The sequence below is a fragment of the Trachypithecus francoisi genome, unplaced genomic scaffold (assembly GCF_009764315.1).
Source record: "Trachypithecus francoisi isolate TF-2019V2 unplaced genomic scaffold, Tfra_2.0 Lachesis_group19, whole genome shotgun sequence".
In the NCBI taxonomy this organism is placed as follows: Eukaryota; Metazoa; Chordata; class Mammalia; order Primates; family Cercopithecidae; genus Trachypithecus; species Trachypithecus francoisi.
This window is the reverse complement of record NW_022681464.1, coordinates 22,655,080-22,681,621: the sequence shown is the minus strand read 5'-3', so window position 1 is coordinate 22,681,621 and position 26,542 is coordinate 22,655,080. Positions and strand designations below refer to the sequence as shown.

Below are 26,542 nucleotides of genomic sequence, written 5' to 3'. Positions count from 1 at the left end.
TTACCTGTTTCTGAACAAGATTATATAATATTATGTTTCTAAGATTCATTCGTGTTGTTGTGTGTAGCTGAAATCTGTTTATTCTCACTGCCGCAGAGTATTACTTTGCATAACTATGTTATATCTTACCTATTCATTCTACTCTTTCATGATTACTATGCATTTGTTTATCCTCTTTTGTGAAGTGACTGTTTCGTTCTGCAGATTTTTATTCAATTATTTGCTTTTTCTATGTTTTAATTATTTTTGTTATTTTATATTTATCATTACATTATATATATTATTTTATAATTTACTAATTTTTTTCACCAATTTTTTTGGTTTATCAATTTATCTTCTCAGATATAGCTATAACAAATATATTTTATCAGCATGTGGTTTACCTATTCTCTGTCTTAATGGAATGTTTATTCATCAGTTTTTTTCTCCATAATGGTATTTATTTTCCTGTTTAAGAAAACTTTACCTGACTCATATTTACTGATATTTTTCTACGTTTTCTTAGAATTTTGTATTATTTAAAATTTCACATTTACAACTATGTTCCAAAAAAAATAGACTATTGTTTGTCAGATAGGTAGGGGTAAGACTTTTTTTTTCATAAGGCAATTAGGCCGTTTATTCTTTGCTGCACTACAGTGGCACACTTGTCACAAATCTAGTGAATGTATACATATAGGTTGGATTCTGGACTTTCTACTCATTTCCACTGGTCTATCTTTCTACCTAGCACCAGTAAAGAGTCATTTTACATATTGAGCTCTATTATTAATTTTGAAAAGTGGTATTAAAATTTGTGAAGCCTAGTTCTAAAACATTGTTAAATATTTATCCTTTAATTTTCCATACACATTTTAATATCAGCTTTTAAATTTACATGTATACACATATGCATATAAACACAAAATTTGATAAGAATTTTCTTAGAATTGCATGAACATCTTTGTAATAGTGAGTGCTCCAATTTATGACCAAGGAATGCCCCCCTCTATTGATTTACATCTTCTTTAATTTGCTTCAACAATATTATGTAGCCTTCTAGGTAGTATTATCAGACACCTCCTTGCTAGATTCATTCCGTGGATTTGATGTTTCAAAATTATATTGTAAGAGATATCTTTTAAATTTTATTTCTAATTGGCTGCTGTTGGTATATAATGATATTTCAGTTTTCCAGCTATCTCAACCTTGAACAATACCACAGAGTTTAACAGTTATATAATCTTTTTCACACTGAAATATACCATTTTGTCCCCATAAAGTCATTTTTAAATTACCCTGATTATTTTGTTAAATTATAAAATAAAATTACATTAGTTTAGTTACAATTGCAATAAGACTTTTAATGTATTTGATTAGAACTTGACATTTTCTCATAATTGGGTCATATTCAAATGTTTGACATATCCCTCTATTTATTCATTTTTAAAATGTATTTTAATCACATTTGGTACTCTCTTCATAGAAACTTCCTACTTTCTATGTATGTATTCTTATTTGCATTTTGGGTATAATTTTCTAATGAATGAGGTTTTCTCTTATATTTTCTAAGTAGATATTCACGATTTCGTGAAAAACCAAACTATGGGTTAGTAGATGGGGGTCTATAAAGGCCATCAACTATATTTACTGATTCTGCCCTATCAGATACTGGGGAAACTTTACATTATACTGATATATGGCCAAGTGTTATAATTTTTCCATAAAATTCTATCTATAAAAATTCAAATTTTTAAGAAACAGATGCAGGAAAAATCGTGAAAATGTTTGCCTGACAATTTAAAGTACTTCTGCATTTTACATCTAACATCTATCTCTATGACCATCTTTCCACAATTTCAGACTCACAAAACAAAATGATTTCCAGATACTTACACTTGTATTGTGCCACACACAATCCCAATCAAACATAGTAACATTTACCCTCCAACCTTCCTTTTTTTCATCTACACATTTTTCATTTAATGTCTGGTACCATCATCAAACTAGTTTTTCAAACCTTAACTCATCCAAATACCATTAACATGACATATTTAAAAGGAAAGTCTGATCATAGGGCTTCTTTAGTGGACATCTATAGTCCTCAGCTGAGTCCAAATGCCTTAAAATGATTCATTATCTGGCATGATAGTTCCTTAGCCTCAGTGTGTTCTCCTGATGGCCCGTCACATAAAAATACATATTGCATGCAAACACACACACACACACACAGGCAGACACAAGCACACAGGGTCAGATCATACACTTTCTCTAAGCTTCAGCCACACAAAAGTGTCACTCTGTGAACCCACCACCATCTTATCTGTGCCCCAAAATATTAATAACAACAATTTTAACATTAGATCTACTATTTGTGATTGTTATTATTTGATTGATTGATCGAGCATATTTGAACGTTTACTAAATGTCAGTTAAATTTAAGTCAGATTAAACTGCAAAAAATGAGAGGAGGTTAATATTCTGAACCTGAATACAGAAAGTCAGATTTTAAATTCCAGCTGTGGGACTTTAGGAAAGCCACTTTGCCCCTTAGAACTTTGAGTTCCTCATTTCTTCCTTGGAAACACACAAGAATTATTTTCAAAAAGTAGAATTCAATAGAGGATGTACAAATATTCAACCTCCCTAGTAATCAAATAAATGGAGTTCAAAACAGTATTAAGAAGATAATTTTCATCTGTCATATTGGGAGAGATTTGTTACAACTATAACACTGAAGTTAGCACAGGTGTGTGAGAGGACAGGCTCATGTACTGCATAGCCTCATGAACGGGATCGTCTTTCTCGGAAATAGTTTTAGAGACAAAGTGGGAGTTTTAAAAGTATTATATGCTAATAGAGATTTCTAAACAAAATAATCCACTGCCATAATATTTACAACAAGGAGTAAGAATGAGAGCAATCTAAATAACAGCAATTATTACATAAATCATAGTTCATCCATAGAATAAACTGTTATACAGCTATTTAAAAGATGTATTTAACAGTTGTTTAATATCATGAAAAAAATCTATTATGTCATGTTGGGAATAAGATCAAAACTCACAATTATTTAGTAAGAAGGAAAAAATTCAGTAATATATTAATAGCTATATTTCTATGTATTGAAACAATGTTAGGGTCTCAATCTCCTTTTGTACTTTGTGTATTTTTCAAATTTCTTACAACAAATGTGTTACAGACAGAGTGCTAAATAGAGAAGACATCATTGCTCTTAAGGCATTGGAACTTTTGGTTAAATGGAGCTTTGTTTAATATGGCGTAGGAAAAAAAAATCATAGTTTAGAGCATATCCAAGGACACAAGTTGAAAAATAGAACCTTCCTCATAAACATAAGTTTGCAATGATTAACTCAACTTTATCCTAGGACTCAAAGATTTTCTGCAAATAGTGCTCAGAAGCAAGTGAACTACACATGGTTAAAAAAAAATAGCCAAGAATACAAGTGAAAAAGGCACTGAAGCATGAGCTAGAAGAATAAGAAGCAGAAGCAAATGACAAAGACTACAGATATTTAAATTATCAGGTGCAGATTATAACTATTCACACAATTTAAGAGATAAAAGATAAGCTTTAAATATCTGTGTCAAAAACGACCTAGCAGATTTGGATGAAAAGCAAATAAAACTTTAGGAAATGAAAAATTACACTTGCATACATTTGTAATGCAATATATACTTGCCACATATATATATAGACTTGCCAGTTTATATGTGCAAATGCTTGAAATAGACAAAATTATTTGCACATATACATAAATGTAATACATATATATAGTTACCAGTTAGAAACAAGAATATAAGAACTATTTTGACATATGAATTGGTAATTATCTCTTTGTCCTGTGTTTTAATCTTCTTTAGGAACATGACTTAGATATATGGTAGACCTGACTCTTGCCTGCAAATCTCTTAATCTGTTTCACTTTATTTTACCGATTGTTTATTAATTCTCTGTTCTGCACCATGTAATCCACTGTTAAAAATTATCCATTTAATTTTTAATTCCTGGTAAAAATTGGGGATAAATTAAATGATTAAATAATTAAGTAACATCTCAAGGTGTTTTCTGGGTAAGCAAGATAATACACCATGGAAAGAAATCCTTCCCAATAAATAGAGCTGCATTCCCACTGCTTGTGACAGATGTACTTGTGTTCCCAATAATTCACTACATCTATTCATTTTTTGTTATTTGTTATTTTTTTCTTTTGAGACAGAGCCTTGCTCTGTCGCCCAGGCTGGAGTGCAGTGGCACCATCTCGGCTCGCTGCAAACTCCACCTCCCGGGTTCACGCCATTCTCCTGCCTCAGCCTCCCGAGTAGCTGGGACTATAGCCATCCGCCACCATGCCTGGCTAATTTTTTTGTATTTTTAGTAGAGACGGGGTTTCACCGTATTAGCCAGGATGGTCTCGATCTCCTGACCTCGTGATATGCCCGCCTCGGCCTCCCAAAGTGCTGGGATTACAGGCATAAGCCACTGCACCCAGTCTATTCTTGAGAGAATTAGACTTGTCATCCCACTGACATCAGACTTGGCCATGTGACTTGTTTTGTTCAAAGGAATGTGAGTGGTATTAACATGTATCACTCTCCTGTTGAAGCTACAAGAGCCATTGAGTGATCTCACTAATGTACTTTTCCCTCTATTACTAGCTAAATTACTATGTGAGTGAGAAAACAACCTTCTTATTTTGAGTCACTAAGATTTGGGGGTTGTGTGTTACTGCAGAATATTCTAATAAGTGCTAGCTCTCACACACTCTTCCTTTCCTCCAGATGAGTGTCCTTATTAGATCACCCACTCTTCAGATGTTTGTTTGCTTTTGCTCCTCTGGTTCTTTTTCTTTATAAAATAAAATGATAAAATGTAGTAATATTAGCAACTACAGTTTTAAGCTATTCTTTAAAAAATCAGCATCCTTTAAAAAAGTATGCTTCACATACAAGAAAGTTTTACAATTGCTCCATTTAATCATTTTCAAAGGTAAAATAATTCTAAGAAATTTTATCAAACTTCCAATACAATAATCAAGTATCATGGTCACCTTTTTCCCGATAGCATAGTATGTGTCAGACTCTGCTATATGATGAGGATTCAATAGCGAAGGAAAAGTAGTCATGGTCTGACCTCATGGATCTTCCCATTTTTGAGGAAGACAGAAATGAATCAAATATTCATACACAAAAAATTATGAATATGAGAAGAGATGTGAAAAAGAGAGGCATGTGTATCACATATACATATAGCAGAGGAATTGAATTTCACAGGATAGTCAGCTGTAATCTTAAGGATAAGTGGCAATCAGGTAGAAGGAAGTCATAAAAACATTCTAGGAAAATAAAGTAGCATAAAAATACCATGTATGGGCTGGAAAAAAGAGTGACAAGTGGGAGAAACTGAAGTAATACTGCTGTATTTGAACCAAGTAATAAGGGAGAACTGGGAAGAATATGAGACTGTAGAAGCGGATATGCCTATTCAAGGGACCTCGCAGGATATGTAGTGGGGGTCTTTTGTCCTTTCACCCCTGTTAAAATTCATGCAGATATAGAGGGGAATTGCTCATACTTATGTTAAGATAAATAAGAACATGCCTATCAAAATGTAGATAATGGATTAGAAAGTGATTGCAGGTGAACCAGTTCTGCCAGTCACTGTGAGTTCATGCCAGACATGATGATAGCTTGTACTAGATTGTTGTTGGAGCAGTGAAGAGAATAAACTGAAAATACTGTAATATTAGCAAATATTAGTATGTGGAATAGTTCTTGTTGATACATTAAATATGAGAGTTGAAATAGAGGAGTCAAGAAAACTCGTACGTTTCCGAACCAAGAATACTAGTATAGTAGTTGTGGGAAAAATTGAGAGTGGACTGAAAGAGATCATGAGCTTGATAAGACATACATAAGATCCTCCATATCTGCAAGTTTTGATTCCTGCAGGTTTAGTTACCTGTGGTCAACTGTAGTCTGAAAAGATTAAATGACAAATTCCAGATATAGACAATTCATAAGTTTTAAATTGTAGGCTGTTCTAAGTAGCATGATGAAATCTCATGCTCTCTTGTCCCAGATGTGAATAATCCCTTTGTCTAGCATATCCATACTGTGTATGCTACCTGTTAGTCACTTAGTAGCCAGCTCAGGTATCAGATTGAAAAATTGTAGTACATATAGGGTTTGGTACTATCTGTGGTTTCAGGCATTCACTATGGGTCTTGGAACATATCTCCCATGGTTGGGGGGCGGGTACTGTATTTTAAGTTTAAAGTATTTTTGAGTATAAGAGGATATGTCAAAAAGAGGTGAGATGAGGGTGTATAAAGCTTCTTATAACTTTTTACAGTTATTTTGACTTTTCAAAGGGGACCCAGAGTGATTAAAAGCAGCATTTTGAATAGAACTTAAATTTTAAGCTAATGATAAACAAAAACACCACCATATCACTCCAGGGACATAAACTGGAGAGATTTATTATATTTAATATATTGTATTATGGTATATAAGAAAAAAATGTATTTGCAAATTTACCTTTCATTGATTTGTTCTGTTACTTTGTTAATATCATTCCCAAGTTTTTTATTGTTTTCCGTCAGTTTTGTACATGCCAAAGAAATAGCTGAAAAATCTTTTGCAACATCAGAAAGCTCAATATCCCATGTTTTTTTCTTTAAGAAGAGAATAAAAGAATCATTCATACATGTCTAATTATCAAAAGGCAAAAGGTATAATAATGAAATAACTTTTAGATATATGAGTTAATATTTGGAAATACAGAATAGTGTTCTAAGTGGAAAGCAGGAAAAAATCAACTTACTGCCGCATAAAAATTATTAACTGCTTCCTGATACTGATTTTCATGACTTTTTTGCTTCCAGATTAGTTGGTCATAAACTCTTCTCAAATCTTCCAGCTAAGAAAGAAGATATACAGAATAAAGTGAATTGTGTAGCTTTTCATCCTTCCATAAGGTAAAAAATAAATTAACCATGATAAAGTAGAATTTGTTTCAGTTACATAAAAATTGAAAAACAATAGAAAATTCAGAATCATAATTCATCACATCAACAAGTTAAAGGAGAAAATAAGTATGCAAACACTTTGCAAAACAGTCGTTTAATAAATTCACTCACTATCTAGTTTTCATATCTTAAAAAAACTAGTACAAGAAAAAATTATTCAAATATAATATAAAGAAAAAATAGCAAATGCCAAAATAAATTATAAAATACTGAAGTATCCTCATTAGACTCAAGAGTAAGACCATATTATCTCTTTTATCACCATTATTATTAATCAAGCTTTGGGAAAGACTAAGTAAACATAATTACATAATAAAATCAAATATTAATATTATAATATTGAAAATGAATAGGTACTATAGCTTCAACTTTCAATAACATGATTAAATACCTAGAAAAATAGAAGAATTATATTTAAAACAACAATAAACAATTTTGGTAAAATGGCTGGGATATAAGGATTAGGAAATGAATAGCTTTTATCTGTAAGAGTAATAATCTGTTTTTAAAATATAGAAGAAATAATTTTAAAGTTTTCTCAAAAATATAAATTATTTGGGAAAAAACTTGACAAAAAGTAGAGGATTTATATAAAGTAAACAAAAACTCTTTATTAAATACCCTAAATCAAGTTTCATATGAAAAGGATGATTTGTTATAAAAAGGTTTAATAGACTATAATGCGTGTTCTCTCAACAGTAGTGTAAAAATATAGCAAAACGGAGTAGTATTTTTTGAACTGCATTAAATGAAGTTCACATGGAAAAAAGGTACCTGAGACTAGCCAAAAGTTATCTGAAAAAGAAATATTGGAAACTTGCTACCAGATACTGAAACACACTATAATACGTCTATATTAAGGCAACATTTATTTTCCTCATCATAGTAAAGATCAGAGGGAAAAATTAAAGGCCAGAAATAAATCTAAATCAGTATTTTTAAAAACCAGTATCTGAATTCAGTGAGCAAGAAGCTGTTTAATTAATGGTACTGAAATAATACGAAATCTCTGTTTAGAAAAATTCAAAGTGGTCTCTATACCTCACATCGAACTCATATAATAACAAAAGTAAAGTTTCAGATGAATAAAAATCTAAATGCAAACACAGAACATGTTCAAATTAGAGTAATCAATAAAACTTCATTTACATAATCTTGGGCTAAAGGAGAGTGTCACCTTGCTGAGTAAACTAAGAGATCTGTTGATGGGTTTGACAGCACATTTTATAAAAGTGTGTGTCAAAAAAACCCACCATAAACAAAATGTAAATTATAAAAGAAGACCATGAAAATATGTAAAATAAAAAGCCGACATTCCCAGATTATGTCCTTGCAGAGACATCAATGAAAATAGTGAAGCAGAAGTCTCTGAAATATTCCCTCCTATATAAATGTAATTAAAAAAAAAAAACTGGCAAAAAAAAGTCAAATCAGCCATGTCAGCACTCAAAATTAGCCAAAGGCTTGCAACAATCTAGGGAGCACTGATTTAATAAAAACAGCCTAAGCTTAGTAAGAAGAGTGTGCTTTGTGGTATTTCACCTTCTAGTCCTATCTCTTCAGCTCCACAGAAGCCTCAAAGAGTAATTTGTTGTTAAAAGTAGCCTTCGGGCAGCCACCAGAGGGAGCAGAATCAGGCTAGAATGCTTTCAAAGCCTCATTCTCAAAAAAAAAAAAAAAAAAGTCTTTATTGGACCTTTCTGGTGGTTTTTATGGAAACCTCTACTTGCAAGGATGTCTACATTTGATTTGGTGCAGAGTTCACCAGCACAAAAACTCTCTCCCAGAAAAGCTTTTTCTCCAGAGCATAGTTGTCCAAAAAAATTACAGGCAATTGATTAACTCTGTGACCACCTGAGATAGTGGCTAAAAATTGGAACAAACAGTAGATGAACTAACAAACTAAAAAGGGAAAGCTGGTGGAATTACATCCATAGTACTTTGTAAAGCTCCAACATATTCCTGGGAATCTAGAAGGCTGCAAATATCCAGGGATGTGTGAAAGACCAGGGTATTCACATGTTCTGGAAATACCCAAGAAGCCATTTAACCTCTCACCTCCTGCAGTCTTGAGGCTGTATGCAAGCAGGAAACAACAACAATAACAAAACTAAGGCAGAGTTGGCAACTGCCTGGTTGTTTATTGAAGGTGAACCTAAACAAGCACACAGAACTTTTCTGCAAAGACAGAGATAATTTTTTTTCAGATTTTAAGGATTAATATCCAATGATTAACAGACCCTCAGCTCAGAAGAGACTTCAGGGGCTGCACGTGAGAAAGACAACAGACTTTACCGAATTAAGTTAGCAAGTTCCCTAAACAGAACAACAAAAATTACTACTTCAGCAAACAGCAACAGGAACAAATCCTAAGGAGAAGTGAAAATATGATGTCCAGTATAAATACATTATATTTAAAATGTCCAGTTTTCAACAACTAAAAATGAGACATTCAAAGAATTAAGAAAGTATAGACTATAGAGAATAAAAAATTAGTCAATAGAAATTATCTCAGAGGAAAATTAGACATTTTCTTTATTAATCCAATTGGAAATTTTAAATATGTTCAAGGATCTAAAGAACTAAAACAAAGCATTAAAATAATGTTTTAGCAAATAAAAACTATTAATAAAGTGATATAAATTATTTTAAAAATTCAAATATAAATTTGATGGTTGAAAAGTAAAACAACTAAACTAAAAAATTTTTGCTATCTGCACTCAACAGCATATTCAAGTAGGCAGAAGAAAGAATCATCAAACATGAAGATGAGTCAACTGAGATTATCTACACTGAAGAACAGAAAGAAAAAATAATGAAAAATGAAGAGAGCTTCATAGTTGTGTGACATTCCATAAAGTATACCAATATACATACAAAAGTAAAAGTAGTCAAAGAAGAAAAGAGAGGGGGGAGGCAAAAAGTATATTCAAATAAATAATGGCTGAAAACTTCCAAAATTTGGTTTAAAAAACATTAATTTATACATTGAGGAAGCCCAAGAAATTCCCGTTGTAAAAACTCAAAGATATATACTTGAGATACATCACAATCAAACTGTCAAAAGTCAAAGACAAAGAGAGAATCCTGGAGGCAACAAGAGAGAAGTGACACTTCACATGTCAAGGATCCTCAATACGATTAACAGATAATTTTTCACTCAAAACAATGGGAAACAGAAAGTATATACTAGCATATACAAAATACAGAAATAAAAGAAAAGTACCAAGAATACTATATCAAGCAAAACTATAACTTGAAAACATAGCGATATTAGGACATTCCCAGATAATCAAATATTGGGATAAACCTGTTCTATAAGAAATACTCAAGAGAATCCTTCAAATTGAGATGAAAGAATGCTAGACAGTAACTTGAATCCACAAGAAGAAATAAAGACAACCAGTAATCATACCTGTATAGGTAAATATAAAAATGTATAAACGTATTATTTTGTAATCCTTTTTCATTGCCTAATTTAAAAGACAATTGCATAAAGCACTAATTATAAATTTCTGTTGATAGTCACACAATGTATAAAGATATAATTTATATAATATCAAGACAAATAAAGGAAGAAAGAAAGCTATAAAGGAGGAAGAAATGTGTATACTAATGAAATTGTTAGTATTAATCCAAAATAATTTTTGTAAATTAAATTGTGAATTCCACTCCCAGGGCAATTGCTAGGAAAACAGTTTAAAAATTTATAGTCAAATAAATTACAAAGTAATTAAAGTATTATATAAAAGAAGGCAGTAATGAAGGAATAGAGAAAATATAAAGACATAAGACACAGAAAAAATAAGTAGCAGAATGGCAAATACAAATCCCACCTTATCAGTAAGTACATTAAATGTAAATAAATTAAACCCTCTAATTAAAGTATAGAGATTGACAGAACAAATTTGAAAGAAATGGTCTTATCATATACTGTTCACAAAAGACACATGGGAGATCAAAGACACAAATATATTGAAAGTAAAAGCTGGAAAAAGAAATTCCATGCAAACAGCAACCATGTTAGAGCTGAAGTGGCTAGATATCAGACAAAATAGACTTTAGAGTAAAAATTGCTAGAACAAACAAAGAATGACATTTTATAATAACAGAAGGGTCAATTAATCAAGACATAACAATCACGAATATCAATCCACCCAACAACAAAGCTTCAAGATACATGAAACAAAAACTGACAGAACTAAAGAGAGAAATAGAAAATTTAACAAAAATAGAGACTGCATACTGCATGTCTGAAGTTATGCAAAGTGCCTTCTCCAGCCATATTAGAATGAAATTATAAATCAACAAAGAAAGAAATAACAGAAGAAAATTCAAAACATATGAACATTAAACAATATGTTCCTTGATAACCAGCAAGTATAAGAAGAAATCTCAAGAATGATTAGAAAATATTTTGAGATGAAAGAGAATGAATGTACAACATACTGAAACTTATTGGATGAAGTTAGAGCAGTGCTTTAAAGCAAATTTCTAGCTCTAAGTGCCCACATTAAAGAAGAAGTTCTTGTGTCAGTAACCTAACTTTACATCTAAGAGAATTAGAAAACGAGCTAACTAAACCCAAAGCAAGTAAAAGAATGAAAATCAATTTTAAAAAACCTGCAGTGGGAAAAATATGAATTTTAATACATGCAAAAAATTGAGAGAATCAACAAAACCAAAAGTTTGTTATTTGGAAAGGTCAAGCAATTTGATAAAATACTATATACACTGACCAAGAAAAAAGATAGAAGATTCAAATTACTAAAATCAGAAATTCAAGAGAGAGTATTGCTATGAACCTTCAAAAAGTGATTATAAGAGAATACTATAAAACATGTTATGCCAACAAATAAGATAAAAACGTGAAATGAATAAATTCCTAAAAATACACCAGCTAACAAAACTTACTCAAGAAGAAACAGAAAATCTGAATAAATCTGTAATAAGCAAATAAACTGAATTAATCATCAAAAACTTCTCACAAAGATAAGTCAGAACCAAACTGCTTTACTGGTGGATACTACTAAATGTTAAAAGATGAATCAAGATGAGTCTTTCACAAAATCTTCCAAAACATAGAAAAGAAATATACAGTTACCAGCTTATTCTATGAGGCAGTCTCACTGTGATAGCATATCCCAACAAGACACCACAAGAAATGAAAAGTACAGACTGACATCTCTTGTGAATATAGACACAAAAATCCTTAACAAAATAGTTGCTGAATCCATAAACATACAGAAAGGATTACGCACCATGATGAAGTGAGATTTATCTAGAAATGCAAGGTTGGTTCAAAATGTAAAAATCAGTAAATGTAATAAACACCATATTAATATGATAAAGGACCAAAGCCATTTCATTATTTCAATGAACGTAGAAAAATCATTTGAAATATTTCTACACCCTTTTGTAATAAAAAAATCAGTAAAGTAACAATAAAGGGAAATTTTCTTATCCTGATAAAATATGCCTGTGAAAGCCAACATCATACTTGATGAAAAGTGGATAACATCACTAATATCAGAAAGGATGGGATATTTGCTCTCACTATCTTTTTTTAACATTGTATTTGATGCTCTAACCAAAGTAATTAGGCGAAAAAAAAAAAAAGAAATAAACATTTCCAGATTGAGAAGAAAGAAGTAAACATCTGTATTTGCAGATATAAGGATTGGTGTAGAGAAAGTCCTAAATAATCTATTTGTAAAAACTATAGAGCCTAATGAACAATTTTACAACTTGCAGGATACAAAGACAACACACAAACTTTGGTGGTATTTCTATACACTAGCAATAAGCAATATAAAAATTAATTAAGACAATTTTATTTATAATAGTGTCAAAATGAATAAAAATTTAGGAATAAATTTTACTAAACAGTGCAAGACTTGTACACTGAAAATTACAACACATAGTTAAAAGGGATTAAATAGGCCTAAATGAAAACATATGTGTAACCATGGATTTAGACACTTAATATTTTTAAGATGACAATGCTCTCCTCATTGATTTACAAAACTCCAGTAATCAAGACATTGTAGTACTGGCATAAGTAAAGACATATAAATCAATGGAATAAAATTGAGAATGCAGAAATTAACCCATACTACACTAATTTCCAATTGATTTTAACAACAGTGTCTAGACTATTCAATGAGAAAAAATAGTGTTTTCAAAGAATGCTGCTGAAAATACTGAATATCCACATACAAACAAATGAATTTTGACTTCTACTTCATACCATAGACAAACATTAACTAAACTTGGATTACATAATATAAATGTAAACCATACAAATCTTAGAAGAAAACATAGATATAAGTCTTTGAGACTTTGGGTTAAGCAATGGTTATCAGATATGATACTTAAAGCATAGGCAACCAAAGATAAAATAGATAAATAAGACTCCATCAAAATTACAAACTTTTAGTTTTTAAACTTTTTAATATCTTCTGCTTCAAGAATACTAACATGAAAGTGAAAAGACGTGACATGGAGTGGGAGAAAATATTTTCAAACAATCTATCTGATGAGTGTCTAATATCCAAACTACAGAAAGAATACTTACAACTGAATAAAAAGTGAAAAATAATGGAATAGAAAATAGACAAAAGATTTGAATAGACATTTCTCCAAAGAAGATATACAAACGACAAACACAGGAAAAGCCACTTTCCATTATTAGTGACTATGGAAATGCAAATCAAAACCACAATGAGATGCTGCTATATACCCACTAAGGATGGCTTTATTTAAAAAGGGGTTAAAAAAAGGACAGATAATACTGATTTTTGCTGAGAATGTGTTAGAATTGAAACCCTTAGAAATCACTATGGTAATGTAAAATATTGTAGTCACTTTGGAAAATAGGTCAGCAGTTCCTCAAAATGTTAAACATAGAGCTATCACATGACCTGGCAATTCCACTCTTAGATATATCACTAAGGAAAATGAAACATGATATGCAAAAATTGTAGTGAATGTTTAAGAGTGGCATTATTCTTAAGAGTCAAAAAAAAAGTGGAAACAGCCAAAAGTCCATCTACTAAAGAAGAGATAAACAAAATGTAATGTACTTAGAAAATGGAAACTACTCAGTCATAAAAAGCAATAAAATACTGACAGACTCTACAACATAAATAACCCTTGAAAAGATTATCTAGCCTCAAGTAACTCAGATGCATAAAATTATTTTATATTTTACACACCAAACAATTGTCAGTCTCTAGAAGTAGGTTTACAAAGTATTTTTCAATGGAAAAAAAATCAAAAAATAAACATGAAAATTCAGTACCTAAGGGTCAAAATTAACGATTTGCACCACTATGCCTTTGATAAATGCTTGTGGAAGGCCTACTAAACGAAGTTATGAGATAATCATGAGCACACCTTAAGCATTGCATGTATAATTCTTGCAATCTGCAACTTTTGGATAAGTACAATTACTTTAGCCCTGGCCTAAGTAGTAAGATCCAGGGAGTCACTAGTATTATGTCCTTATTTCTTTCCTAATATAAATAATAATAAATATACAACTTCAAAAATATTAATCATCAGAATATGTAAAATCAAATAGTATGCCATTAATGGAAATCTTTGCATTGAAAATGAAATTTAAATGGCTAATAAGGAAAAAATGTATTTACTTTGCTATCAGGCAGGAACGTGGAAATTTATGTAACACTTTTTTATGCAACAATTAGGTTGGTATAATTTAAAAATACCTACCATTCTGGGAAAAATGAGAGAAATCATACATTTCTATTGCTCCTAATATATAAATATATGTGCATATGTATACAGATGTTTTAGAAAATATTTCAGTAATATTTATTTTGAAAAACATATTTAGTTCTAATCCAACAATTCAACTTTTGAGAATCTATCACATAGAAAGAACCAATTCATAACAACAACAAATACAAAGTTATTCATTTTAGTATTGTTTGCAGTGGTTAATAACTATTTTTCAATCTGAATTTAATTAAAAGTTAAATAATTGAATACATTGTCTTTGAGGTGAATAATGTTTACTGGTCAGTAAACCTCCATTTCATTTTCCTTCTAATGGGCTTTCTTGGGTAGCAAAGCCTAGGAAAATAAAAATAACAGAAAGGGAGGTAGGGATACAAAGAGAAAGGGAAGGGAAGGGAAGGGGAAGGGGAAGGGAGGAAGAGAGGAAGGAGGTTTTTCTAGTTTTACTTGGAGGAAGGGAAGGAAAGGGGAGGGGAGGGGAGGGCAGGGCAGGGAAAGGAGGAGGGAGGGAGGGGTTTCTGGTTTTACTTGCTGAAAAGGTTTAGGATGCAAATTGGTTTCAACAGATCAGAGATTTAGTTATGTATATTATGGAAAGTGGAAGGTAGTGGTCTTCTCCCTGATTTCTGTTTGCTTCTGGCTTAGTTCAGTTTTGTATGTATTATCTCTACTGGCAAGTAAGGTCATGAAGACTTGAGCTAAGTTTGAGCTATTTGTAGCTGAGTTGTAGTGCCCATCTTCCAGCTATGGATACTGAGGCACTGTAGAATTAGCAGCAGTGATTAATACTTTGAAACCCCAGCTTCCTGATCCTAGAACAGGGATAGGCTGAATACTTGGCTTTTGAACTCAAGAGTTCCATGGACAGCCTCAGATGCAGTAGCTTCTATGCTCAATCTGGGAAACATTTTTGGATGTCCAACCCAGGGCTTTTTCTGCCAGATTTGCAAATTTGTTGGTATCTAAATTTTTTTCTCCTAAAGTAGAGGGATTTCTGTTTCCTGCACTGTGCCCTGATTGATATTATGGCATGTTCCTAGTACGTAATATTTGTTTACTGTTTAAAAGCGTGCATTAGATTCATATCTAATAACCTTGATGTATATCCACAATATATTTTTAAGTAAAAGAGCAAGATTACTAAATGTGCATATAGGACAAGCTTGTTTTTGTGAAAATCAGATAGCAAAAGCAAATAATACAGATATATATAGAGAGACTATAACCTAATATATACTTATAGGAGCATAGGCTAATATGTGCAAGATGACACATTATACGGGTAACACTGACTATTTTATGGGGAATCAGAAATGAGAAAACAGTAGGAGATAAGGTTAATTACTAAACCTGCAGATCTATTTATTTTATACCATTTATCTCAGTGAATATGTTACTTAATAACATTTAAGAAGATTTAAGAAAGGCAACACTTACCTTCATAATCCCATTTGTATAAATTGGGTGAACCATTAACAAAACATAAATTACTGCTAATAGTTGTGAATAAAAATAATGGAAACATCCGGGTGGGAAAAACTGTTCAGCACAACTCTATCTCTGAGGAAAGAGACTGTGCAACATTTAAAACAATTGGTAATTTAGTAATATTAGAAATTCACAGAGCAATGCTTTAAATGTGGTACTTTTTTTTTTCTTTTGTTTTTTTTCAGACAGAGTCTTGCTCTTTCGTCCAGGCTAGAGTGCAGTGGTGCAATCTCGGCTCACTGCAAGCTCCGCCTCCCCAGTTTATGCCATTCTTTCACCTCAGCCTTAAATGTGGTATATTCTTAATATATGCAAATTGAATGGAAGATTAAACACAGAAATACTAACAAAAACTAAATTATTAAATGATAATTTATCATTCATATGAATGATAAACTATGCTGTTTAGATGAATTTGAAGGCCTTTATGTATATTCATCTTTAATCAACACTTCAATGCCTAAATTTTTCTTTCAGATTCCTAAAAACTCAAATTAACAAATATCCATTTTTTTCAGTCCAGAAAATAGAATCTCAAAAAGAAGTAACAAACAGGTCACAACTAGAACACGGAGGAGAAATTTTGAGTCCAAGTCTCTGTGCTAGCCTCTGACTAACATTCTAACTAAACTGCTTTTAAAATGTTTAGCCCCATTAGTCATCAGAGAAATGCAAATTTGAAAGCACAGTCCTCCAAAAGGACTATAATTTAAAATAAATACTGGCCAGGTGTTGTCACACACTTCTGCAATCCCAACTCTTTGGGAGAGCTAGGCAGGAGGATTACTTCAGGCCAAGAGTTTAAGACCAGCCTGGGCAACATAGCAAGATCCCATCTCTACTGAAAAGAAAAAAAAAAAAGCCAGGTGTACACTTGTAGTTCCAGCTACTTGGGAGGCTAAGGTGAAAGGACGGCTTGAGCACAGGAGTTCAAGGTTACAGTGAGGTGTGATTTTGCCACTGTACTGTAAAATGGGCAACAGAGCAAGACCCTGTTTCTAAAGTAAGTAGGTAAATAAATAAATACAATATTAGATGGTACTGTGAATCTGAAGCTGGATCTCTCAGACATGATGTTAGGCATAGAAAAGTGCATAATGCTTTGGGAAAACTTTTTGGCATTGTCTACTAAAGCTGAACATGTGTATTCTTTGGCCCAGAAATTCACAAAATAAATGAACGTTTCATTTTAATAAATAAATGCATTTCAGTGCATATTTCAAATGTTGTGGCCTGAAAGACTGGAAGATTTGAACTGTCATAAACTGAAATAGGGAAGAATGCAGGTTATAGAGTGGTTCCACATCTGAAGTACAATTTTAGGACAGTTAAACTTGAGATACTTGCTAGACATCTAAGGGGAGATTAAGAGTTGGCAGTTAGATATATAAGATTTGTTATAAAAGACCAAGCACTGGGGTTCTCAAATTTTTGGGGTTTGAGGAGATATAAAGAAACCAGTAGAGGGAACTGAGAAGAAGAATCTAGAAAAGCAGCAAAAACCATGAAGAATGTGTTTTGGAAGCCAAAAGAAAAAAGTTTCCAAGGCTCAGGGTATAATCAACTTGGTTAAGTGGTGTGTGTAAGTTAATTAAGATGAGGACAAAAGAATAATGATTAGATTTAGCAAAATGGAAATCACTGGTGACCTAAGGTTTAATGGTGATGGTAAAAAGAAAATTGGGGTGTGTTTAAGAAAGGATGAGAGATATAATGGTCAAGTAAGATTTATTCCAACAATTCAAGGTTCAAATTAGAAAATCCATTAGTTTAATTTACTGTATTATAGATAATGAGAGAAATATTACGTGAGATTTTCCATAGAGGCAGAAAAGATTCTTGAGAAAATTCAATACCCATTCCCAATTTTAAAAACTACTCAATACATTGAAAGTGACAATAGTTTACTAACATGATAAAACATATATTGAATCTTAAAGCCAGCATCATATTTAATGAAATAGAAATACTAGTAGCAATCCCATTAAGAGAGTGACATAGCAAGGATGTCACTTATTTCCACTAATATGTAACATTGTATTAAAAGTATTAACCAATGTAATCAGATAAAAAATAATGATTGAAGGCATAAGAATTAATAAAAAATAATATCTCTAATTGCAGATGAAATAATAGCATTCCTGGAAAACCCCAGATAAATGATGATGAGTAACATAAATAATTTTTAAAATTAGTAAATTAGTACAATAAGAATTATCATTATTTACTTCGTAAACCAAATATAACCAGTTAGAAGAATAAAAGAGAAATCCTCAACTAGAAGTACAAAAAAATGTTTGAGGATACGCTTTTCAAAATCTTGCAAATTCTATATGAGGAAATCTTTTAAAAATGCTCCTGACACAAAATGTAACTGAACAATTGCAATAGTATCATCTTATTGACTTAAAATAATGCCTATTTACTATCTCATGTTTCTATAAGTCAGAATGCTGGCGAGCTAGGTCAGGACTCTGCTTAGGGTCTCACAAGCTGTAATGAAGGTTTCAGTTGGCCTGGGCTCTCCTTTAGAGACTCTGGGGGATAAACCATTTCTAATCTCATTAAGGTTGTAATCTCATTACAGTTCCAGGCAGAATGTATTATCTTTTCACAGTTTCTATGTGGCCCCCTCCCATCTTCAAGTCAGCAATGACTGGCTGAGTGCTTCTCATGCTTTGGAACTCTCTGACTCTACATTTCTCTGACTTGTTCTGCTCTCAGCCAAAAGAAAGTTATGCTTTCAAAGACTCATGTGATTACCATTACAATCCAGGATAATCTCCCAATCTAATGGCACTGATTATAAACACAATTACATCTACAAAATCCTTCTGCCCATGTAACCTTGCATATTTACAAGCATGACATGAAGGGCACAAATTATGAGGGCCCAGATTCTGCATACCACACTGCACTCCCTGGGCCCATGATCCACATCCTACCCGTATGCAAAATACATTCACCTCCTCTGACGGTGCCCACAAATCTCCAACCAAAGCACAAACTTGCATCTAAATGTTATTATCTCTAATGTTCAAAATCTCATCATCTAATCAAGTACAGATGAAACTATATAGGTTTGATATATCCTGGGGTGAAATGTCTTTGTTTTTTTGGACCTTTGAAACTAAAGAAAGAAATTATGACTTTCCAATGATCCTAAAATATATAAATATATACACACAGACATATATATATACATATGTGTATATATATATATTTATTTCACGAGAAAGAAGCCAAATCCATCATTTTTTAAAAAGATAATCACTTCTCTATTTTTGGCTACACTAAAATAGTTGAGAAGTAACATCCTTAAATTTCCTTGATGCCCTTTTGTTTAAGAAGCCTATAAATCCACCCTTCTAAAAGTAACTTCAATTAAAATTGATTGAATACTATTTTTATATTATGCCTAAACATAAAACTAAAATTTTAGCATGTATATACAGAATATAGGCTTTATTGTGTCATATACAAAATCAACACAGCAGCTAGAAAGTGATTGAATTTACCAACCTTCTAGCATTTTATCCTTTAGCGAATATTACTGTTAGCAACCAGTACTGACAGCATTTAATACACAGAAATTACCTCTAAATGCAGACTGTGAAGTACAAGAAATCTGCTGGACAATATGGAAAGATAATATATATAAAATTAAAATGGATAGATTCATCTAAGAGTTAATCATATGGCATCAAATGTATACAAAATTACAGTGATTTTAAATATGTGCTATTTATTGCAATGAGAGTAACTTTTCTTAGCTCTCCATTTCACTGAAATCAATTACAAAACTTCCAAAATCTATCTCTTTTACACTATAATAATCATTAAAGACAAAACAATTTTTATCTTAAAAATTAAATAAATCATAAGGTATATGAAGGAAGGACACCTCTAGATTTAAACACTTTAATCACCAAGAGTTATTATGTAGTTTTGGTTATGTTGAAATGTTCAAAACGTATTTTATATTCAAGGACACAATGACAATGCCAACATCTAAGTTATACAATTAAAGGGTGAATATAGTACAAAATGGTGAACCAGTTGCCATACAAGATCCAATAGACAATGCGACAAGTCTTATAACCCCACAGAGTTAATGACATGAAATTCAATTCATAAAGATGTCTTCTTAAAAGTGAATTGAAAAAGGGTAAAGTTAAGGTTTTAAGAATTTTGGAAAATGTGAAAATACTGGCAAACCATTTAAGCTTTGGCAGAATGCTAAGATATATCATTTTTACCTGTGCTTCTTGTACTACTGTATAATATAATTCAACTTTCATTATTTGTTATCACAATACCATTTTGCTTAAAATGAATAGTTATGTTCAATTTAAAAGTTTTAGAGTTATTTATTACAGCTTCATTTATAATACTTAAAAATTAAAACACACTTAATATCCAATGACAAGAGTTTAAGAAACTCTAAAGAGAGACAGGGCAAGATGGCCAACTAAGTGCAGACAAGTGGAACAGCTCCCATGGAGGGACTGAGACTACTGGCGTGCTTTTAACAGATCTTCAGAGGGAAGACACCAAGAGTGGACACAGAAGCTGGGTTGAAGGGGGAGAAAGCTGGGAACCCTGCAAGGGCTATCGCATATGGGGGCTCATGTTTGAACCACAACAGTTCCGGAGGAATGGGTGAGTGGAACTGGCTAGGAGCAACCTGCTCTTGCCACGGGCCTCTGAAACCCCAGCAGGAAGGGACCCCTTGACCACCATGGACACTTGAAGTGGCAAGGAGAGCCTCCTCAAGAAGTGGTAAGGGCAGCAAGCCAGCTGATGTGGGGCCTAGAGGGTTTGGTGCCAGAGCATCTGTAATGGAGCACAGCTAGGGGTGGCCATACCTCTAGGCTCGACTTGCTCCTGTAAGAGACTTTAGCCCTAGCGGAACGGTGGGACCTGATCTCTGCAAGGTAGTTGTGCATATCAGATGGGACCAGTCTGACCTGTGCACTCCTTAGTCTGCTGGCCTCTCATGGGTCCCCAGCCTGGCCATACCTGCTTATAGGGCAGTCTCGAGTGGGGCCCACACCATAGCTTCTGCATCGGTAAACCACACCTAACCAAAGAGAGCTCCAATAAGATGGCCCCCTGTGGCCACACACCAGCCCACATGCTCTCTCTCCATACTTCAGCTCTCCCTGGGCTCACAGCAACTCTGACCACATCACTACCCTGGCACATGTCTGCACGGGAGAATTTTTGCTTTACTTGCCCTGCCAGTACATGGGAGTGCAGCTGGAACCTCAACATCCCTGATGATGGCCATTTCAGAATGCCTGGGAGGACCCAGAGCCAGCAAGCCCCGCCTCTGCCAGTGCCTCACCCTTGTGCTAATACTGTGCAGAGAACAGGAGATACTCTCACACCCTGAGTGATCACTCCTGCTTGCAGGGCACAGAGAAGGCACCCAGACCTGCCTGGGCCAGCACTCTGACCCCAAGACAACACCACCTCCAATGCAACCACACACAGAGTCTCCAGCAGGGGCCTCCTTCTCCCACCCTCCGACAAGCTGCATTGCCTCTGCCACTGTGGTGAAAGCTGGCAGGGAGACAGACACTCCTGCATCCACTAGCACTCTGCTGCAGCTGCTGCACCTCAGTTTCTCCAGCGCAGGCCAAACCTCAAGGAGCAAAGAGCAAAGTCAGAGCCCAATACAAGTCCCCCCAAGTCAGAGCATGCAGTCTAGGAGTTGGGAGATGAACACAGGCCCCCTTAAATCCCCCAGAACCGAAGTCAGTCGGCTGAATCTACCTTATATCACAATTAAACACCCAAGGTCATCAACAGGATTAAAAAAACAAAAACAAAAAAACAAAAAACAAATTGGAAGGTAACCAACCTCAAAGAGTGAAGGCAGATAAGCCCACAAAGATGAGAAAGAACCATCACAAGAATGCTGAAAACCCAAAAAGCCAGAGTGCCTTCTTTTCTCCAAGTACCACATTACCTTTCCAGCAAGGCGTTGGAACTGGGCTAAGATACTTGAAATGACAGAAATAGAATTCAGAATATGGATAGGAATGAAGATCACTGAGCTACAAAAGTACATTGAAACCCAATGCAAGGATGCTAAAAATCATGATAAAATTATTCAGGAAATGACAGACAAAATAGCTAGTATAGAAAAAAACTGGCTAGCCATATGCAGATTGAAATTGGACTCCTTCCTTACACCACAAACAAAAATTAAATCAAGATGGATTAGAGACTTAAATGTAAAACCCAAAACTACAAAAACCTTGGAAGACAACCTAGGCAACACCACTCAGGACATAGGCACAGGCAAAGATTTCATGACCAAGATGTCAAAAGCAATTGCCACAAAACTAAAAATTGACAAATGTAACCTAATTAAACTAAACAGTTTCTGCACAGCAAGAGAAAGTATCAACGGAGTAAACAGACAACCTACAGAATGGGAGAAAATTTTTGCAAATTATGTATCTAACAAAGGTCTAATATCTAGCATGTACAAGGAACTTAAATTTACAAGAGAAAACCAAGCAACCGCATTAAAAAGTGGGCAAAGGACACGAGCAGACACTTTTTAAAAGACTTACATGTGGCCAAGCATATGAAAAAAAGTTCAACATCACTGATCATTAGGAAAATGCAAACAAAACCACAATGAAATATTATCTCACACCAGACAGAAAGGCTGTTACTAAAAAGCCAAAAAAAAAAACAGATGCTGGGGAGATTGTGGAGAAAAAGGAACGCGGGATTGCAAATTAGTTCATTGTTGTGTATGACGGTGTGTTGATTCCACAAAGACCTAAAGGCAGCATTCAATCTGGCAGTCCCATTACTGGGTATATACCCAAAGGAATATAAATCATTCTGTTAAAATACACATGTGTATGTATGTTCATTGCAGCACCATTCACAATAGCAAAGACTTGGAATCAAACCTAAATGCCTATTAATGATAGACCTGACAAAGAAAATGTGGTACATATACACCATGAAATACCATGTAGTCATAAAAAGAGCAAGATTATGTACTTTGCAGGGACATGGTGGAAGCTGGAGGCCATTATCCTTTGCAAACTAACACAGGAACAGAAAACCAAATGCCGCATGTTCTCATTTATAAGTGGGAGCTAAATGATGAGAGCCCATGGATACATAGAAGGGAACAACACACATTGGGGCCTGTGAGAGAGTGGAGGGTGGGAGGAGGGAGAGGATCAGAAAAAATAACTAATGGGTACTAGGCTTAATACCTGGGTGACAAAATAACCTGTACAACAAACCCCCATGACATAAGGTTACCTATGTAACAAACCTGCACATGTATCCCTGAACTTAAAAGTTAAAAAAGAAACTCTAAAGCCTTTAAAATTAATTGTAAAATATAATATTGAAATAAGTTTTTATGTCATGAAAGAATATGTCATCAATTACTGTATGCACATAATATCATTATTCATATATATTATAAGACCTGTGTGTTTATATACAAAAAAAAATTAACAGTGACTACATCTGGATGGTGATATCATAGATCAATATTTTCTATTTGCTTGAGTATATTCTAAACTTTGAGGAATCAGCATTAAGTATTTATGCCTTTCAAAACATGCCTTAAAATAACTGTATGTCATAGTTCCTATAATGAATCCCATCAGATTTTCTGAGGGTTATAAGGAAGAAAACAGGATTCATTAATAAAAATTGAAGCAGAGTTTGTAGGGCAGATCCTGACTGGAATAATCTTATGTGAGAATGCAAGGAGAGAAATTGAAGACAGAAATGACTTTCAAAGAATTTTCCATAAAGAAAATCAGGAAATGCAACTGTACTGTAGCCCTTGGGGAAAGAATGAATGCACACACACATACACACACACACACATTAAACATGAAAAACAGGGAAGTGAAAAGTAAAAGTAAAAGAATAAGCCCAAAGAAAAAAGAAATTGTAACTATAAAAGTACATATTAACACATTAAAAGTTTGAAAATTCTAAAATTATTGAATCTAAAAATCATTCCTTTTTAAATACATTATTAAAAATTTTTTAATCTAATTTAAAAAGTGAAAATACATATATAACTAGAAATAACATAACAGCAAAACTGGAAGCAAGCATTCCATGTCATGCTATGGTAATATGTCTGGAAATCTTAATCCATTTAGATTATTTCCTGGGCCATTAAAAAATTAAACATTAACCTCAAGAAGAAATACATAGCCTGATAGAACAATTATGTTATTAAATAAAACAGTGGCCCATGAAGAAGAAAATAATAATTCAAACAATGGAAAAAAATCACCAAGGTGTTCTATCAAATCTTCAAGAGAAAGTTATTTAAATATGTATTAATTATTTAGGTAATAAGAATGGAAGAAAGGTTTCAAAATTCATTTTATAAAGCTGGCATAATCCTGATAAGAGCATCTATCAAATATAGCACAAATTAAGAACACCGGAATACAGACTCACTTATGAATATGGATGCAAAATCTTAAATAAAATCCTTGCAAATCAAACTCAGCAGTAAATTAAAAGAACAATAAACCATAACCAAGCAGAGTTCATCTAATGAATTTAAAAATGGTTAAATATTAATATAATACATCATCTCAATAGGTCAAATGAGAAACTAAAATCATCTTCACAGCATTTTCTATAAATGAACATCTATTCCTATGCACTGCTTTTATAATCGGAGTATATTTTTAAAATCTTTAGCATGGCCATTAGTATATATTTGAAATCAGCATTTAGATAACATTAAGCACTTCTTTAAAATAAAAGATAGTAAAAGTCAATTTCACAGACGTCATTTAATATTTTATATATGTGCCACACAAAATACACACATAAAAAGTGTTGACATCCTATTATTTAAAAAATTAGCAATGTGGATTTTTCTTTATTTTATTTTTTATTTTTTATTTTCATTATAATTTAAGTTCTAGAGTACATGTGTACAACGTGCAGGTTTGTTACATATGTATACATGTGCCATGTTGCTATGCTGCACCCATTAACTCGTCATTTACATTAGGTATATCTCCTAATGCTATCCCTCCTCCCTCCCCCTTCACCCACCCCACAACAGGCCCTGGTGTGTGATGTTCCCCTTCCTGTGTCCAAGTGTTCTCATTGTTCAATTCCCACCTATGAGTGAGAACATGTGGTGTTTGGTTTTCTGTTCTTGTGATAGTTTGCTGAGAATGATGGTTTCCAGCTGCATCCATGTCCCTACAAAGGACACGAACTCATCCTTTTTTATGGCTGCATAGTATTCCATGGTGTATATGTTCCATATTTTCTTAATCCAGTCTGTCATTGATGGACATTTGGGTTGGTTCCAAGTGTTTGCTATTGTGAATAGTGCCGCGATAAACATACGTGTGCATATCTTTATAGCAGCATGATTTATAATCCTTTGTGGAAGACAGTGTGGCAATTCCTCAAGGATCTAGAACTAGAAATACTATTTTTTTTTTAACCTCCTGAGTAGCTGGGAATACAGGTGTGCACCACCATGCCGGGCTAATTTTTGTATTTTTCAGTACGGATGGGGTTTCACCATATTGGCCAGGCCAGTCTTGAACTCCTGACCTGGTGATCCGCCTGCCTCAGCCTCCTAAAGTGCTGGGATTACAGGCATGATCCACCATGCCTGGCCAGCAATGTGTAGTTTTCTAAATTTTATCCTATTTTATCTACAAAACACATATATGAATATTGTGTAATGAAACACAACTGTTTTCATAGTCCAAAAATTGGGGTTGTAGGTTGACTCTGCCACTTAATAGCTTTGTGTCTGTTAGAAAATCACTCAGCCTCTCTAGGCTGCCTTCCTATTTGATAAATTGTTATTATTAGAAATAACTATTGTTTCATCTATTTTTGAGAAGGAATTTGCTTAATTTGAAAATTCTCAATGCAAATGTATGAATCAAAAGGCATTTTGTAGTGTTTAGATCCATACTGTATAATATATAGGCCAATATATAAAGCTAATGTAAATTAGCTTTCTATGAACAAAAACAATATTCAAAAATTATACAAACACTAACTAATATACAGAAGGAATCCACTTATATGCAACATTTATATGAAAACTAAGTTACTAAAAAATAATTTTGTGTGTCTATGTGATTGTCAATAAAATATAAAATTCATAAATATTTCTAAAGCCCTAAAAGTCACTTTTTATTATCAATTGATAAAATCAGAAACAAAAGCCTTTTTATATTACAAGAAACTAA

General features: G+C 33.1%; 1 protein-coding gene across 4 annotated transcripts in view; it reads right to left on the bottom strand.

Annotated features, from left to right (window-relative positions):
- The window catches only part of CCDC178 (coiled-coil domain containing 178), a 477,586-nt gene that overhangs the window by 358,352 nt on the left and 92,692 nt on the right, over positions 1-26,542 (bottom strand). For all 4 annotated transcript variants that reach the window (XM_033178030.1, XM_033178033.1, XM_033178031.1 and 1 more), the window contains 2 exons: positions 6,827-6,922; positions 6,541-6,677 (listed from right to left, as the gene is read on the bottom strand). In XM_033178030.1, the coding sequence (XP_033033921.1) occupies positions 6,541-6,677; positions 6,827-6,922 (233 nt within the window). The remainder of the gene's footprint in view (positions 1-6,540; positions 6,678-6,826; positions 6,923-26,542) is intronic.